This window comes from Athene noctua, chromosome 10, assembly GCF_965140245.1.
Source record: "Athene noctua chromosome 10, bAthNoc1.hap1.1, whole genome shotgun sequence".
Classification (NCBI taxonomy): Eukaryota; Metazoa; Chordata; class Aves; order Strigiformes; family Strigidae; genus Athene; species Athene noctua.
Genome location: NC_134046.1, coordinates 1,055,393 through 1,074,305, shown reverse-complemented (window position 1 = coordinate 1,074,305; position 18,913 = coordinate 1,055,393). Strand labels below are relative to the sequence as shown.

The 18,913-nt window shown below is 41.5% G+C and overlaps 1 protein-coding gene across 3 annotated transcripts in view; it reads left to right on the top strand.

Moving 5' to 3' along the window:
- Positions 1-18,913, top strand: part of EEFSEC (eukaryotic elongation factor, selenocysteine-tRNA specific) — a 130,398-nt gene that overhangs the window by 31,692 nt on the left and 79,793 nt on the right. For 2 of the 3 annotated variants that reach the window (XM_074914011.1, XM_074914014.1), the window contains 3 exons: positions 6,762-6,969; positions 10,740-10,836; positions 13,685-13,849. In XM_074914011.1, the coding sequence (XP_074770112.1) occupies positions 6,762-6,969; positions 10,740-10,836; positions 13,685-13,849 (470 nt within the window). The remainder of the gene's footprint in view (positions 1-6,761; positions 6,970-10,739; positions 10,837-13,684; positions 13,850-18,913) is intronic. The other variant, XM_074914012.1, reaches the window with a different exon arrangement.

Here is an 18,913-nt window from a genome sequence, read left to right as displayed (position 1 = left end):
TTGTGCAACCAGCGGCTTCTTTATTGTTCAGAAATCAAATATAATGCGTATAATTCTCAGCTTTACTGTGCATCCAGGAAGAAGTCTTGTGGGTTGCCTGTCTGACCCTCGCTATCGGACGTATTCCAAGCTATCCAGAGTTTGAATCTGCACAGTCCCTGTTTGTGCTTACAGCTGCTTGAAATCTTGAGGAATGGCATGCCTGGGAAGCAGTGGTGGGATGCCTGAACTCCACGAGTTCCTGTTCTTTTCAAAGTGTTTCCTAACGAAAGTTGTGGTATCAGTTTTGATCCATGATTTGCATTGCTTTACAGAGGGTTTCTTCATGTGTAATTCATGTGCTCCAGTTGTGTCCACGTCTCTCTCCCCCCTCGTACCTCCTATTTCTGTTTAAATTTTGGGAGATTTCTTATCATGTAAACCATCTTCTTTATTCATCACAATGCCTCCCCTAAGGTACCTAGCAAAATCCTCTGGGACTTGTAGCATCTCCCAAGGTGTTACTGTATATGAAAGCAGAGAATAATTCAGTTGTTCCCGAATAAAGATTCTTAACAAAAAAAGGGGGGGGCTGGGAAGGGGGGAAGTTTCATACTCACTGCATGATATAGACAATATTTCCTGAGACAGGAGATACTAACCTCAAAGAATTTAAAATAAAACATTGATTTTATTATTTTTTTGAAAGGGGAATAGGGGGGGCAAAAATGGTAGAATAGTCGCTCTTTTTATCCGATGTGCAGATGAAATTGATTAAACCTTAAAAACTCGCCTCAGTCCACCCGGTTTATTAATTGAAGAATTTCCTCTTCCCCAGAATGGGAAGTGCACATTAAAACAGAGCTTTGCCCCTGAGTAGCAATGATACTTGAGAACGGTACATTTTCTACAATCCTATTTTCTCTTCTGCACTAGAGGAAATCCTAACATGGTAAAAAGCATATTTAGAAAAAAAAAAGTATGTTTAAGGAAGTCTTCTTTCATTTCCTTGTAAAGCATGAAATCAAATTATAGCCCATGGCCCACAATTATTTTATTTCTACATTTCAAATTCCACTTTCTGCTTCCTTTTGGTGCCTGTGAACAGGAGTGGTGCTGTGTGTGTAAAGTCAGCTAAAAAGGTAACCACAAACGGGACAGGACACGGCAGCTTAAAGAAGCCAGGAGTGAGAATCTGCGGCGATGTTCTGTGCTCGTGTGGCGTGCAGAACCTCCCCTCGCTCACACAGGGGCTTGACCCCCTCTTCTTCCCTCCACTAGCCCAGGGTTTACTGTTTGGAGCCCAGTGAGCTTGATTTTGATGTATTATGGGGGAATTAATGCAATGCTAGAGTTATGCTTGCCAAAATAGTACTACTTGTAAATGCTCTGCGTTCTTGGTTTATATCTGTTGAAAACAATTAAGATTTTGCCTGTTCATTGAAAACACCTTTTCATTCTCCTTTTCAGTAAGGATGAAATTGCTAGCTGGTTTAGTGCTTGGAGTGTAAAACTGAATGGTTCCGAAAGTGGCCACAGTGCAGATGAAATAGTAATAGGCTTTTGGAACTGATAAAGTAATATGAGAGGCTGAAATGTTTTGGGTTTTTTCCCCCTAGACCTAATAATGCCCTCTGACTTTAAATGCTGCACTTTGCTCTGTGGCTCCATCTCCACCCAGCTGGGTCAGGGAGTTTGGGTTTATCGTTTACAAGCATGCAAAGGGCTGCACAAACAGAAGGTGTTCTGCGTTCATGTACATGCAGAACTGGAACAGCTTCTGTGATCCAGGCTGGAGGAGGTTTGTTATTTAACACGTAATGTTCTGTTCCAAAATAAACACGGCAATTACAGCGCTTTACAGTTTTTAAAAATGCAGCCTGTAGGTTGGTACCCACATGGTGTTTCCCTGTGAATGCCACTGTAACAGAGCGGGGTTTGCTAATCGTATGCTCTTGTGTAAGGATGTGAGACAGTAGCGTGTCAACGTGGCAGGGTTTGTCTGCTTCAGCTTCAGTGAGCAGAATTGTGTGCCTTATGCTTCAGATCAAAGGTAGGTGTGATGATAAAGGGGTAAGAAGCAAATCTAATGCAGGGGATGAAGGTCTGCAGCCTTGTGAGGACTCTGGGTTGGCCTTTCTTCCCGTTTCAGTAAAGGTTTGAATATATAATACACTAAATAACATAAAAGCAGAGAATGCCATGAATTTTCTCCTAAAGATTAAAAGTTCATCAATGCTTTTTTTTTTTTAATGCATGCTATTGTCCTGGGTCATTTGCCTTCTCCAGTGTACTCGGCAGCTGGTGAGTTCTTCCAGGATCGGGAGTGAGAGCCGGCTATGAGTGATGTCATGCCAAGTGCTGTCAGTCTGCTCTTCCCTTAGAGAAACTGAGCCAATGGCCAGTCCAGGGAAGCAGAGTTGCTGCCTTCTGCGCTTCTGAAACTTGCCATAACCTATGACATCTCTGATTTAATTAGTCCCATGAGTAAAGAATAATAAATGACTTCCCCAATGACTGTTCATAATCAGATATTCCCCAAACTTCAGAAGCAAGAGTGGGTTGGATGTGATTGTTCAAGGCAGGGGCTAGACTTTTTCTTTCTTTGTGAAATTATTTTTCATAATATCTGAGAATCCTGTGTTCCCTGTCACTGTTGTGGTACAAACGAGTGCTGCTGCCCCCAGGTTTAGCTGGTGTTCTTTGCAGTCTTTTCTCTGGGATGCTGCCTTGTTGCATTTTTCCTGTATCTGGCTGTCATCCAGCTCCTCTCTGTTCATGTGTTATCTTTCTTGTTTGTTTTTTCTTCACTCAGACTATCTGCTTTACTTTGTTTTTGCTGTGGTTTAGCTGCTTATCTGGCAATATAATTCCCATCTTTCCCCACCTCCTTGTGTTTTCTGATGACAACTGGTTTGTTTCATTTGCTTTTTACAGGGCTACATCTGAGCTGTATGTCATCACATGAAGGATACTCTGATAGCTGATCTTTCATTTTCAAGCAAAGTGAGAAATCGCATGTCAGGAGGACTCTGTCTTTCTGAATGTTCTTGAACACCTCTTTCCTAGATGAGACAGCAAATAAAAGGTTACACCCCTGTGTTTTCTGTAGAGGAAATCGTTTGAATACCTTAGTTTAACTTTATCATTGATTCTATATGACCTGCTTCAATACAGATAAAATATTCTTATTGACTGCTGTGCTTCCCTATATGCACACCCGTCCTTTGCACGGGTCTCTGCTTTGTTCAGAGTAGTTCAAAGCCACTTGCCTGCTTTGAGGGCTTGAGGAACACCTATTTCTTCCATATCATTCTTCTTAACTCTGTGGGACCGTATCCTGTCTCCTTTTTTAAGCAAAAAAGCAAAGTGTTTCAGTTCTTTTTTGTTCTCTTTCACCCAAGAGCCCATGGCAGGCATTCTGTGGTCAGATAGTGCAGGTCTATTGAGTGATATTGCCACTTTGTTTTGTTCTTGTTGTTTTTGGAGTTTGTTTGGTATGGCCGTAATATTTTTATGCCTCAATTAAAAGGTGTTTCCAAGTCAGATGACATACATAACAATACTCTTACAATCCATCCTCGCTTCAGCTTTCCTAGTTAAATCTTGCTCTACTGCAGAAAATTTTTCCGGAGTATTGTTCCTTTTGTTGACTGAGATTTAACATGGTAGTGAGTTGATTGATTATTAGTGTGATAAAGATTATTTAAATAGTGAATATGAAGTTATATTGCAAGTCTGCTATTTCTGTTTACATGCTGCGAGGCTAAAGGTACTGAATGAGATGTCCCATATTCAGTAGCGGGAGGGGATTGTAGTTTTGTCACCTTGTTACAAGTGACCTGCCAGCTTTCCTGATTAGGGATGTGACATTTGTGAATCCCTGTGCACTTTGTTTTGACTTCTCTAGATTATCTCATTTTAGTATTTGATGAACGATTATGCATGTATGAAGGGCAACTGTGGAAGTGGATTCTAGAAGATTTGAGGGATTGGGAAGAAGGTGAGTTGTCAGAAATGGTTTATTAAACATCTCAAAGAAGAAAGTTGAGGAACTAAATGTCAGCCTTATTTTTTTTGCCTTGTTACTCAAGGGTCCTGTAAACTTGAGCATTTGTGTCTTGATATGCGTGAGTAGACACGTACGAAGCATCCTCATGCCTCGGGGAAAATGCAGTTAAAGTATTTCTGTCAGTGCTGTCCTGATCTTTCCCTTGGTTCCATGACTCCGAAGGGCAGCAGCTTCCCACCCTGCTTGGGGTGCTGGCTCTTCTCCTGCCAGGCTTTCTGTTCCATCTTGCAACATCACTCACCAACTGTGGCCAGTTAGCACGTTAAGGCTTTGGAAGGAGGCACAATAGTTGTACTGAAGCACATATTTGCAGACTTGGGTATGCTGCCGTTTCCTTGACTTGTAATGTGTTTTTGTCTGGAGCATCGCGATATAGTTTCTGGTGTTACTGGAGTTTTTCCATGGACTGTAGAGTTATTTTTCCTTTGTTCATCTTCTCTTTGCTATGAAATGCCCTGAGGTAGACATTCTTGACCTTCTAGCAACTGGGCTGATGGTTTTTATGGCTCTTTTAGAGTGTTGCTAATAAATTCATAAATACATCAATTACAAGTATTTGCTTTATAACAAATGTATTCAAAGCAGTTGATTTAGTGTTTCAAGATAAAGTGGCCCTTGTACTGAAACTGCATATAACGGTTTCAGTGCAGATTTTTGTCTCCTGTTGGAGGGAAGAGACACTACACCCTACATATATAATGTGTCTTATCAGCCTGCCTTTGCAAGGCCCGGTTTGGATCTGGTTACTTTGGCTTAATTCTGGAGCATAAGGATTGCCGTGCTCTAGTCGTCATAACGGCGTTGGCCAAGCCTTAAGCTGCAGCATTGGTATTTCACTAGATGCACTTTTTATAGTATTAATAAAGAATTTGGCTTGGTGGTTTGTTTTTAATAATGCCCATTCATTTTAAGGATTTCACCTGCGTAGTAAGAATATACTGTGCGGTATAGTTTAATATAAAATATGGATATTGAGTGTAAACCCCCCCTGCTCTCTGTACTCACAGGAGTGCATGCGTTCTGATGGTTGGGTGTTTTGTCCCACTTGAACTGTTTCCATGCCGTCCGTTCCCCTTGCTTCCTGTCCTTCAGATCTGCTCTTCTGAGCCTTTTGTACAGCCTTGGTGATGCTTGTGTTATGGTTCAAGCAAGTTCTAAACGAATACAATTCTCGAGACAATAAAAATAAAAAAATACTTCTGAAGGTGTAAATTCTGTCCTTGACTTGTCAAGGAGAGATATTTGAAAGGATTGGTGAAAATTCTGCAGGAGCTTGGAAATTGTCATAATTATCCAACTAGTGCTCTGAAGGGTTTAGCATTCATTATTACAAGATGAAAGCTTTGGTAGGTTGAAAATAGTCATTTGTAACTTTTTTTTTTTTCTTGTTGTAGCTCCCACCCACTCATTCACCCATGCACTTCAACCTCAGAATGATTTCCTATCCTGAGTTCATGGGAATTATGAACAAGGCTAGCTGTTGTCATTGCCATTGTAAAAGCTTTTAAAAAAAAAAAAAAAGTGGGGAGGGGAATGCTGGGGAAGGCGAAGGAACAAGGAACAGTTGTATCGATTTCTCGTTCTTCTGATCAAAAGCTTAAGGCAAATATTAAAAGTACTTAAATTCCGAATGCTGTAATTTTGCATGACTTCTAGCTTTTATCTTCTTTGAAAATGTGTTTTTTGACATATCATTTCCTGGTAGTTAAGCTTTAGATTTTTGTTCTAGTTTTTTACGTTTCAATTTTCTCAACATTAAAGTCTGCACTTCACTTTTTTTTGTATTCAGAGTATTTCAGTTACCTGGAATGAGACAGGAAAATCCTGAATGTAATTAGTGGAAGGCCCAACATTCATCAAAAGCTTCCTTGAAACCTAATTTAAATCCATGAAATTCACGTTGCTTCAATCAGAGGTTTTAAGGGTTCATGACAACAATACTTTGACAAATAAAATAAAAATAATTCAGCAGCCGGATGGGTTAACTTCAGCCTAAAATTTAGGAATGTTTTCTTGAAGAGATCTAAGAGTCGGGTCTGTTTGTGGCTGTGTATGAAGTGCGTGTTCAAGTTGTGTAGATCTGAGTTGAGAGCGAAGACAATATCTTGCAGGGTTTAAATCATCTCTTCCTCCCGCTGAGAGATTGTAGGGATTGAGTTATACTTGGGGTAAACCTGCCTCTGGTGGTCACCTTGTTTTCACTTCTACCAAATGTTGGACTCTGCAAGAAATGGTGGGAAGCAGGTGGGGACTGAGCATTGCAACCACACTTACGGGGCGTGGGGCTCCTCCGAGTGTGCAGCTGTCTGCAGTGTTGTGGTGTTTCTTTGGCTGTATCATATTCTTGCTCAGCTTCTTTAATTATCTCTAATTGAGACAAATGTCATACTTGTGTTGCTGCATGGGTAATTTTCCTTTCTTTTTACATACAGTGGTAACATCCTTCAACTTGAACTGTTAATATGGAGGAATATGTAAAATATGACACTCCCATATTTTTTTATGATCCAATGGTAGCATGAAATATCTTAAGTTCCTGGGGTCTTATTTTCAAACACAGCTCTGCATTCGATGCTTACTTGGACTTGTGATTTGTTCATATTTCTGGGCATTTGTACATAGATTTGTACAGTTTTTGTGGAGATTATTTGAGAAAATGATCCTTAATCTTTTCATGCTGCTGCAATACTGACTCTGAATTCTCCTCCAGGTGCCCAGATTATTGATCTGATGATGCTTGTAATAGATGTGACAAAAGGGATGCAGACGCAGTCAGCAGAGTGCTTGGTAATTGGGCAAATTGCCTGCCAGAAGATGGTGGTAGTTCTGAACAAAATAGATCTCCTTCCAGAAGGGAAGAGACAAAGTGCCATTGAGAAGATGACTAAGAAAATGCAGAAGACCTTGGAAAATACGAAGTAAGTTAACAGTAATATTAACAGCTAACTAGTAACAAAATGTTTAACAAAAATACTTCACCTACATTTCCCTTCCAACATGCTTCTGAACATACTGGTATGTCTAGCAAAGATGATGAGAATGGAAAGGTTACCAGAAACTCAAGTGCAGTCCTGAATTGGCATCTGCAAGTGTCATGTGTACAGAGATATTTTCCTATAATAAAGTTTTTCAGCTTAAAGTGCTGTGTGGAGGTCAGATTGGATTAAAAACCCCAGAATATCCAGGTGAAGAACTGTTGGATATGTGTTTGTTGCATCTTTTGTTCTGTTTGGGCTTTTTTCAGTTTATGGGCTTGCAACTTTTGTTGTGATCTGCAGGGTTTTTTTACTCCAAAGAAAAGAAAATGTTAGGGCTTTTGTTTAACTGAGGGTGAAAAATGTGATTGCCCCAACTAGGCAGAACAGGATGATGGAAGCTTGCGTAACATGTTGTGGCTCTGGCTGGGGTGATGTTTGTCAGTCCTCTTTAGGCAAATTAATTAAGGTACAGAAGGGATGAAGTGCAGTGAGATTTTTACTAAGTGGGAAAATAACAACAGAGACACAATATTTATGTAGTGGTTACCCAAACTGAAGCACAGCTTGCTTTGCCCAGGGTCCTAAGGGGACGCTGACTCCACGTTTATAGCTGTTAGGTCACATTTTGATTTGAAGAATCAAAGAAATATGTTTCAGCGTACGGAGGAGTGAACTTCACCAGGATGACCAAAGCAAAGCTTGGCTGGATGGGGCTGTTCCTGTTTCAGGGTGTTGGTGATGGCAGGGCAACGTCCCTTCTCAACTGTGCAACTGTCACAGCAGCCACTGCGAAGATCTTGGTGTCTTGCCAGCTCCTGTGTTGTTCTTGGGTCTGTTCGTTGTGCTGGGAGCGGTTTGGAGCTTGCCAGGGAAGTGATATTCTCTTGCGAACTTAGAATCTACAACCTTCAGTTCTCTCTGGTAGCAGGGTGGGTTGGGTTCCTCTGTAGGTTGCTCCCTCTGGTTTTAGGGGAGGTAGAGAGACACCTGCAACATATCAAAGCATTTGGGATCAACAGGTTTATAGCTCGGAGTTTGTTGATCAGATTCTCAGGTAATCCTGGGGGGAGAGCGTTGAGATAACAAAGTTAGGAGAATTTTAGAGTGTATTATCTAATGACTTAAGATTTTATTTGGTGGTTTGAAAGGTTGATATATAAGAATGTGAATTAAGCAGTATTATGATTAATAGTTATTTTTTTATCTGTTTCTCATCTATGCGAAGAAGTTTATTGATTTTTAAGAGAGTTTATCCTACTATACTACTCAGTTTTATTTTGTCCTTCTAAAATGTGTTTATTCTTCTTGAATGGCAGTGATTGCTGCTGCAGGTGGTACTTCATTCTTGGTTTAGTCCAAGATCATGTTGCAAACAATTGGAAAAAAGACCTTTCTAATTGTATATTCATAAAAGGAAGACAATTTTTTTGTAAGGAAACTGGTGTTCAGAAACACTTTTTAATGTACGCTGTTTGAATTAAATCTTCTCTTTATATCCTGGAGTACAGATGGGTCTTTACAACATGGCTTGAAAATTAGCAGACTGTCACAGTTGAAGGGGAAGTGAGTTTATGAAACAGTTGGGATGCTAGCTGTGAGGTCCTTACTGCTGGTGCCCTTTCAATACAAGGATGTGTATCAGCTGATCACAACAGCTGTGATTCCACCTGGAGAGAAATGATCCCCTCATAATGTTTTAATTACTCGCTGGAACTCTGGATCCTAGAAATGTTCTTTTATCGGATGTGTCTGTGTATTGTTCTCACAACAAAAATTCATTTTCGCATGTGCAGGCTGTGCTTTATGGCGCTTTGGAAGCACTGCTGACCTGGGCTTGATTGTAAAGTGCTTGTCCTGTTGTATCTCAGGCGTGTGGTGTTTCTCAATAGCCTCTTTCCCCCTTCGAATTTCCAAATGCCCGGCTTTCGACTAGTTCTGTATTTCTGAACGACTCCTATTAGCAGGACATAGGCTGAGACCACTTGACAGTTGCCTCTAACCCTAAGCCCTTGGCAATGATTGTTTTTCTAGGAGTAGTTTACTCATTGATGATTACTATTCTGCACACAGGCATGCACACACAGTTCCATAGTAGTAATCAAATCTGAAGTCTGCTGCAGCTATAGAGTAGGTATTCTGCTGATGCCAGGGAAGTTACTCTGGTGGTGTCAGGAGATTCCGTGGGAGGTGAAAGCAGGCAGAGGAAAAGTAACTTGTACATTGGAATAGTTTGACACTTGTAAATTTAACCTATCTAAAAGTTGCTTGTTCCATGGAGTGGTACCAGAAGTAAAAGCAAACGGTCCCTATCAATGGAATTTCTATTTCGTTATATTTTTTTTTTTTTTTTTTCACATGACAGCTTTTATCTTTGTCCAGCAGGGTCTAACCTCTGCTGACAATAGATGGGTGTGATGGAGTAAGAATTTTAGTAGGGTTGAATCATTGTGTGGAAGTGCCTCCAAAGGCAGTACATGATTACTCCAGTTTGTTCTGATACATGGGAAAAGGAGTAAAGCACATGATTCAGAATAAATTTCTGTTTATTGCAATACAATGCCCTTGAATTTGTAGGAAAATAAATTTCAAAAATTGATCACAGGAATTCTCCGTGTGCATTTTTATTACCCTTTGTCCTTACATGCCTCAGATTTATGGCATATAAACAAAGAAAATACTTTATATGCTTGACTACTGTTTGGTCACTAAATGAGCTCCCTCTGTAGAACTTCACAATTTTTTCTTTATCAAGGCACTGTGTTTTCCTCCAGTTCACTCCCTTTTTGAGATAAAATCTACGGGGAGTGGGCGTCAAAAGGATGACCATAACAATTGCTTTTGGTCCAAATCTGTTGCATAAGAATCAAGTATTTGAGAACCAATCACTTTTTTTGTATTATTGCTGATTATTATTCCATTGCTTTAATATATATATTACATGGTTAATCCTGACTTTTGAAAAATACAATAATAATTTGACTTATAGTCTAACTTCCCTTTCCAAAATGTAGGTAAAACAAGCTATCAAATTATTCCAACCCCAAGCTGCATTTTAGGGAGCAAAAGTTAAGTCTGCTGACTGAATTTGTAAAAAAAACCTGTTGATTATTAGGGATTTGAAGAGTAAAATTCATTGTAAGAGAAAAGCTAAAATGAGGTCAGCTGTGGAAGTGCGGCTTTTCTGTGAACCTTTGCATGTTTGAGATCTGTGAGTTTCATGAACTTTGATGTCAGCAGATTGAGATCTCCTGTCTGCAGATCCTGCCGTCCGCCTGCAGGCTCGGGGTTAGGCATCATGTGCCATCTTCTGTTTGGCTCCTGCTTTGAAGGTTATGATTCCGCAGCCGGGGTTGTGATTGTCTGAATGAAAACAGTGCCAGTCCCCAGGAAAACGCCTTGAATGAAAAGCCGCTCCAGTAAACCAGGGTAACAGACCTTTGGTTCTGAAATAAACTGAAGTCTTGCTTGTGCCCACAGCAGAGCTGAATCCGGAGATGATCTAGCGGCACTGCAGGCTTCCTAGTGAAGCCCGGTGGGGCAGGTGCTGGTAGTTCAGGGAAAACTTGTCAGTTAGTCACTGGGGGGGAAGAGCAGATAAATCGGAATTTGAGACAGTTTCTTTGCCTTCGTTGTCAGATGAGCCTGGAACTGCTTTACACTGACACGTGTAGGAGATCTGTGGTCTAATGGTGGGAGTCTTTCTCTTTCAGGTTCTCTGGATGCCCAATTGTTGCTGTTGCAGCAAAGCCTGGTGGACCAGAAGCCCCAGAGTCTGAGAACCCCATAGGTGTTTCCGAATTAATCGAGGTACCTGCTGAAGAACATAATAACATAAAATATGCTCAAACTTTCCTTTAAGTCTTTTGAAGTACGCTGCATTAGTATTTAGAGCTGAGGAACTCCTGCACTAATGTCAGTTTTAAGGAACCTGATTCTTTAGGGATTCCTTCCAGTGAACGGAGAAGTTGGGGTTGCATGCCCCAAAAGTGAATCTCCTTTTTCAACTGCTAGGCTTCAATGCCTTTGAATAGCTCTGCCTGAAGAAGTAGCTATCACATGTGTGGTGAAATTGGTTTTAAAGTTGTAAAGAGTTATGAGGCATAATGAAGTAGTTCTATAATTCTGCCAAATCCCTGGTAGGTGGTGTTTTATAATTGTGCCGCAGTTAAGAAAACAGTAGAGTGGTTGCCTCCTTCCTTAGTGTGTGTATTATGATCCAGTGTTTAAGTGCATGATTCTTTATTTTAAACAACCTTTACCTCACTCCTTGCACAGGATAGACAGGGCTCAAGTGGTGAGCAGGTAGTCCGTATTTTGTTTGAATTCTCATTATTCTCCGTGTGCCCTCATGACTCCATTCAAATACTGCTCTTTATTCAGGATGATTAATTTCCTCCTGGACTTTTCTTTGGCACACGTGACTGTGGTTTGAGCACTTGGCAAACAGTTAATTTACTTCCAGAAGACCTGTAGGAAGTGTAGAGGTGACTTTAATCCATATTTAGATTGGGAAGCTGAGGCACAAAGCAGTTAAGTCCATTGAGTTTACTGATTTTGGTTGCCAAATTTAAGGAAACTAGGAACTCTTTGGGGACATGTTTGTGTTCCGATCATAGTACCTGCCAATTTTGATTGCAGTTGTGAGCGCTTAGCACTTCTGTTAAGCTTTGGGTTTCTGTTTGGACAGTCCGAGGTGTATAGTCAGTGATTACCTGCGGGAAGTTTCATTTTTAAGCGAATGGCAATGCATGGGAGTTCTGGCATAAGCAAGTGTAGGATCCACTCTCTAGAGGAGCAACACCTGCCTTCATGATGAAACCATCTTTCTCTGTGATACTGTGCCTTGCTTACTGCATGCCTTACATAGCTGGAAAAGAAAAAGCATGGCCTGGATTTACCCTGTGCCCCAAACGAGGTAGGACCTTGAAAAAACTGTGATTGTATAGCTAACATTCAGACACGTGTGAACAAGAGAAGACTTTAAGCAAACCAATGCTTCACAGGTATCCTTCGTCCCAGCAATGTGGGTTGTGTTCATTGCTCTTGGTTTGTTTGGGGTTTTTTTGTTTTTTGCAGGGAGAGAATAAATTCTCAGGTTTTCAAGAAACTAAGTTATATGGCATGAAGCTTACCCTGTGAAGGGCAGGATACTTAAAATAGCTGTTTGAAAGCAGTTTGTAGCTTGTAGTAGACTTGTCACCCTTTGTGTGAATAAGCTTTAGGGAAAAGTCGCATCTCTGCCCTGGAGGGGTGCCACTGTTACTTGCAGACAGCAGAAAGTAGCCCTAAAACAAAGGCATCATTCCTTGTAGACTTGCCAAGGTCTGACTTGGATGTTTTCGATGCCGCCAGGTTTAAAGTACTTGTAAACTGCTGGTTAGGGTGCAGCACCAGTCATCAAAAATCTGGGGGTGTCTGGCCCGTACAAAGGGAGGATGTTCCACATAGGTGCTGAGCACTGAGTGTCCTACCACCTCCCGGGCACGTGTGCCCCGAGACAGGCCTGTGATGTGGTGTGGCCTCGGGAGAGACTTGCTAGGAACCAGGGCACCCACTGCAGTGTCTAGAGAGGTGGGGAGGCAAGTCCTTAGCTCTGCCTTCACCGGGTTCTAGGCACGTTCACTGGGATGTTCCCCAGGGTTAAAAACTCTGAAGGAAATACCCATGTTAGAGCTGTTTCTGTCAGCTCAGACTGAAGATTAGAAGAGCTGGCAGATGCTGTGTGAGCCCTGCCACCGAGCTTCAAGGGTTTATCCTTCCTGTCCTCGATAAGAGACCCTCTCCATTGTTCTGCCATTACAACTGCAGGCTTAACCTGCTGTTTCTGACCTTAAAAGCAGACATTAAAGGCCAAGTTTATATGCTGGTATTCTAACAGAGGCAGAGATTCAAAGTGGTTTGAAACAGGAGTGAACCAGTTCCTCAGAAGCACTCTTGGGTCCATGGCTGCATTTCTGTAATTAAGGTCTTCTCTATACAGTGATACGGTTTAAGAAACAAGAGTATTTGTCAGCAAGACAGAAATCCTAAACTTGGAGAATTTCTCTAGAAAATGGTACTTAGGTAGCTATTTTTCTTAGTGGTTTGATCCTCCAAGAAGTGTTAACAGATACCTGAAGGGGAAGTCGACTTTGAAAACTTAACCCAGTATCATAGTTTTTCTGGGAGGAAGGCAGGGATGGGCTCTGTGGTGCACTAATATCTGTATATAAATTCATTTTTACAAAATCCAAAAAAGCTGCAGTAGCAAAACGCACTGTAAAATTGTACTTTTGAGAGAGGAAAAAAAGGGGGTGGGGGAACATGTAGAAGTTATTTTTCCTCTTTGCTTTGCTGCAGTGTTTATATTGAGTTTGGCAGCAAGTTTATTGCCAGGGCAGTTTTGCTAACCAAGCTAAATGTGCAGCACCAAATCTTTCTAAGGCAGAAAATCGAACTGTTCCTGCTGTTAAGTGTACGTCTCCTCTACGGCCCACACAGTTAATTTGACATTGGTGCATTCTGAGCTCATTGGGAGATGCCTGAAATCAGTAAAACTGCAAGCTTGTTCAATCAATCATCTGCTTGCCTGCCTTTTGCTGTATGGCTGTCATGACTTTTCACCCAGGCATGGTGCTGCTTTTATCTTTTCTTTTTTTTTTTTTTTTTTTTCCAGGTCCTCAAGTCTCAGGTTTACCTGCCATCAAGAGACCCCTCAGGACACTTCCTTATGGCAGTCGACCACTGTTTCTCTATCAAGGGTCAGGGCACGGTGATGACAGGGACTATTCTTTCTGGCTCTGTTAGCCTTGGTGACAATGTGGAGATTCCTGCCCTGAAGGTGAGTCTCTCATTTTCACTCCCCCCACTTTTCCTGATAGAAAGAGACACTCAACAAAGAAGAGAGTGTTCTCTTCCAATCTGAAATGATTCAATTATTTTCTATGTCTTTGGTACTCTACCATAAGCCAGTTCATAATGGGAAGAGATGTAGAGATTTTTAAATAAACCAGCCAGTAGAGGTACCTGATGAATTTCAGCTGAGTGAAGAGAAGACTGACCCAGATTAGCATGTTAGACTTTCAAAATCAGAAAAGCAAGGTGGGCATGTTTCCAGGATAGGATGTGCCCAAGGACTGAACAAGGTTTGAGTGAGGTTACTTTCATTTGAGACGTGCTGCGATGAGAAGGCTTGTGAAAGAACCTGAGCAGGTAGGCTTCCGACGTGTCTGGGGGTGAAGGAAATAATGAGAAGAGGGCATTGAGATGCTCGGGGTACGTTGGCTTGGCCGGGGCTTTAGCTGATGTCAGCATGTTCTGGGAGCACTGCTGGGATGCAGAGGTGGCTTGCTGCTCTTGCACATCCAAGCCTGTAGAAGGTCGAGAGGCCTTTCAGTGGCCTTTGAACTGCTTAACTGTGGTTACTGTTGCATTCCTTAAAATACATCTTTATATTCCTATTATATAACAAAAATATATTTTTATATTATCCTTTAAAAGAAAACAAGATGACTTAATACTCAGAACAGGTGAAGCCTATTTCATAGGTGCTGATTCGTACTGCTCTGACTTTCCCTTTTTATTAATTGCCCAAAATGAGTCAAGATTTGTGGAGCATTTTGCAGCTGCCACTTAAAGTGGACCCAGCTGGCTACATTCTGAGAGTAGTCAGCTTTTGGCTGAACAAGCCTGGATGGGACCCTGTTGGTGTTGTATTATCCTCAAGTTGTGTTACTATAAGGACCTTACTCTTTTGCTGAGTGAACATTCTGCATTCTTACCTTTGCCTGTACTTTATGGGCAAGCGAAGGACTAAGTGAGGCGTTCTGATTTCACCTGAAATATTTTGCTGGTAGTTGACAACTAATTTTTGTTCAGTGTCTTCTGTGATGCCTGCGGCCATCTAGTTTATATCATATTGTCCTTTGCATAAAAGTGATCTGCACATGCACCCAGTCATGTCTGTTTTCCCAGTGGAGTTCCATGTTCTCGTTTGAGGCGTGCAGCCCGTTCTGGAACCCTGCTTGTAATTCCTGCAGGGAATACGCTTTGCTGGGGTTGCAGCTCTGGTTACAGCCTCTCCTGCTTTCCCCTTGCCAGTGTTCCTTCCCTTTTCGGTTGTGTCCTGCTGGCTGTCCTGGGCCTGTCTGCACCAGGCCCCCAAGGAGGGAGAAGGGGTTGGGAGTCCGAGGCTGCCGCGCGGTGGCTCCTGCACCGCAGAGGCCTGGCACAACTTGTTACCTACTTTGCTTTTGGCACAGCACTGGCCAAACTTCCTGTAGCTTTGTGCTCTGGGAGATGGGGCTGAGATGGAGTGGAGTAATTATTTCTTTCAAAGAAAGAATGCATAACTAGATTATATCTGGAAATGACCATTTAGCTCTTCACGTATAGTCCAAGAATGTTTTGGAGAAGGATATTCAGGAATTAGTCTGTTCTTTGAGAATCCATATGAAGGGAAAAGTGGCAAAAACACAGGGAATAACTTGCCTGTTGCAAATGTGTTTTTAAAAGGTTCAATAGAAAAGTCCTTAAGTGGGACTCTTTAAAAAGATGCTTCTCCCCAAGTGCCGGGGGGAGCAGTGAAGTGAAAGGCAGGTTAACAGATAACCAGGTCATTGACAAAGGGAAGCCAGATCACTTGGCATTAACATCTTTCCTCTAGGTTTTAGTTATTTTCAGTTGGTGTTAATGAATTAATCCTTCCACTGCCTTGTGTGAAATAGAAGGTGTGTCCATACCTCTGAGCAGTAATAGGGTGGGCAGAGTTTTGTGTTGTGTTTTTTTTGCCTCTAGCAGCTTATGAATATTCATGTTCATATTGTCCAGGTATGGAAGCCAAGGCACAGTAAAAGGAAGCAACTTTTGTAAGTTTGTGTGTTGTACTTACCCCCGCTAGCATCGTGCAGAGGAGGGTTAGGATACCTATAAAAGGTCAAACCTTTCTCAGGCCTACAAGGTAACGGAGGAAGCACATTTCACAACACGTTGTGGTTTATGACTCCCTCTGACCTTTTTTTGCCCTGACCCTGTGGTAACTGAGATTGACAGCTGGTGCCCACTGGGCATTTAGGGACATTACAAACCAGCTGCTTTTTGAGTTTGAAGAACCCTCTCACCAAGTGAAGTGGCATCACCTTCCAGTTCTACTAATGGACTTCGACATCTTTGACCGCTTGAACCTGCACAAAGGAGGGACACAGCAATTAAAAATAAACAGTGACATTCTCAAACGCCCGTGCTTGCTCTGATTGAGGCTGAGAGCACCAGCAGTGCATGGATTCCTTTATGCTGTTGCCTATGTAAATTGCCATCTGGGGTTGATTATCCATATAGCGAAAAGAAAAATTATATATATGTGTTTGGCAAAAAGCTTTGACACAGCAAACAGTTCACCATCCAATTGAGTTAGTACTGCTCGCTCACTAGCATTTGAAATCCACCTTGAAGAGCATGAACCTAGGATTTCTGCAGCAAAAATGTAGTGTTGGCAGAATTCTGAATGTCCTTTAAGATTATTTCAAGTGGTCTTTCAGTCTCTGTAGTCTTCCAGTTTATAAATTGTAATAGCTTGTGACATTTTTATTTCTGCTTTATAAAAGTCCTTAGACTTTGAATAATAAGGATTTTTTCAATATAGATTCATTTTATTTTACCGATAGGTTTGGCTATAATCACTTCAAAATACTTATCTATTTTGTTTAGTTTAAGTGAGCATGAATGTCAAATTCTAGTGCTGCTGTGTCTTCATAGCATGCTTTCATTGAGAAAGGAAAGTGGTTTTTTCAGTGGGGGAGAAATATCTTTGCCTTCCTTATCCAGGTGAAAAAAAAAAAAATCAAAGTAGCTTGAGAACAGTAGCTACTTAGAAGGCAAAAATCCAGTCATGGACAAGGACTTTTGTTCTTGTCTCAAACCAAAAAAGCATAATCCTTGTGTGAAAAGTAATGCAAAATATGTAGTATGTGGCCTTCCTCCTGGCCCGTGTCAGTGATTCTAGTTTTGGATTGCACAGCTGTAAGCACATTAGAAATACTGGAAGATTGGCTAAAAGAGATGATAATACCTTAATGTTCCTTTAAAGATGTTTTAGAACACACCAGATGTTCCAGGTTGATTAATAAGAATCGCCCTCTCTGAAGAGTTGTGAAAGATCATCAAGAGGTCAAATCTGCGTTGAGTGAGGGGGCAGAGGTAGATGTACGCAGTCCACGGGTATAAACGTGGTCACCCTGGCAGTGTCGGCTCAGCACCGATCGCCTGCGTGCCAGTGCTGCAGGTTTGGGGCAGCCCCAAAGCACCTACGGGGCAGCACGTACAAAGACCAGTGCTGTTTTTTTCAGGACTTGTAAGAAGTAGGAACTTTTCTTCCCCCTTCCTATTCAAGTTCCGATCTGTTCTGTTTAATGTAATTACTGACAAACGTTAGAGCAAGTTGATGCAAGCTGAAGGGCTGGTGGAGGATAACAGCTTCGCGGAGCCGAGATAAAAGCACAGTGGGTGCCGTTTTGTGCAGCGCTTTGTCAGAAGTTCAGGAGGACCTTGAAGGCTGAGTAGCTGTTACTGGTGAATGGTTATGCTGATGGGTTTTGGTAGGGGATCATGTGGGGATTTTTGTGTCCTGAAGCTGAATAATGTATCTGATGTTAACACAGTACAGAGTTATTTCTTGTGTAATAAATCACGTGGGCACCCCATCGTTGGACCGGCCTTGGGATGTGCCTCTGTAGACACTGTCAGAGTTTTGATCTGCTAGGTGTGGCTGAGCTGTTATGAAGAATGATGAATATTCATACTGGGTCCAGCCTTCACGATCCCTGAGGTTTGCAGTAGACAACTACTGTTAATTAATGTTGAGCATTTCAATCTCAAAAGTTGCAAGTGTGTTTATGAAATGCTTCTCTTGGAGAGCAGTCATCCAGGTGTTCTGTGATACGCTCTCCAGAGGTCACCTGGGACATCAAATATGAAAAATGTGAAAAACTTGCTTCTGTTAATCTAGTCAAGTCTTCCAGTAAATGAGAGTGTCAGTTTAAATCAGTAGTGGATTCTGTCTTTGGCAAGGGACTATTTGCTGTCAAATGATACTGACTTCATGAACTTTTAAGAAGCATCATTTTGTAAGGGTGATGCTGAGAAGAAACTTCCACCGTAACCGTATGAAAAGAGATTTTTCTTTTTCAGGCTTCTTTGTTGGCTAGATAACCTCGGTCTGTTTTTTGGCAAACATTCTGTAGTTTTTATGTCTCATCCAACAAAAAAATTCTCCAGTGTCTGATAGAATAACCCAAATAGTACTTGCAAGACTATTTCCTTCAAGCCACTGTAGCTGTTGAAATCCCAACAGATACATCTGGTTTTGCCCACAGGAGGACTTCAGCGTATCTGATGTCCCAAGAGCTCTGATTAGTGAGCTTTTGTATATAAATGTAGTAAGAACTGATTTCAGTGCATTTAGGGACTTTTTGCATGATCAGAGTTACACAGTTAAGTCTTGTCAGAGAATATTTAAATCTCAGACAATGAAGTTGCATGAAATCCGCTGAATAGGATCACAAGGACACTTGTATGTGGACTTCCATGGGGAAATCTTCAACAAGTTTTTACCGCTGCTGTTTTGTGTCCTTTGGACCTCATAACATGTCCTTTCCAAATTTCAGGGTGTCTTGACTTTTTTTGAACTCTATTTAGAGAGAACTCTCGCTAAATTTTCTGAGAGTATGTCTCTGCTGTTTCTACATCTGTTTTTTCCAGGGCTGCTTGGATGTTTTTTTCTTGCCCAGTGCTGATACAAACAGCCTTTAAAATGCTACGGTAGAAGTCCAGCTCGCCTTGAACGTTTTCTTACCATTGAAATGTTGTGAAGGGCAGTTCAGAGAATTGGGTTGGGGGGACAATCAAGTGA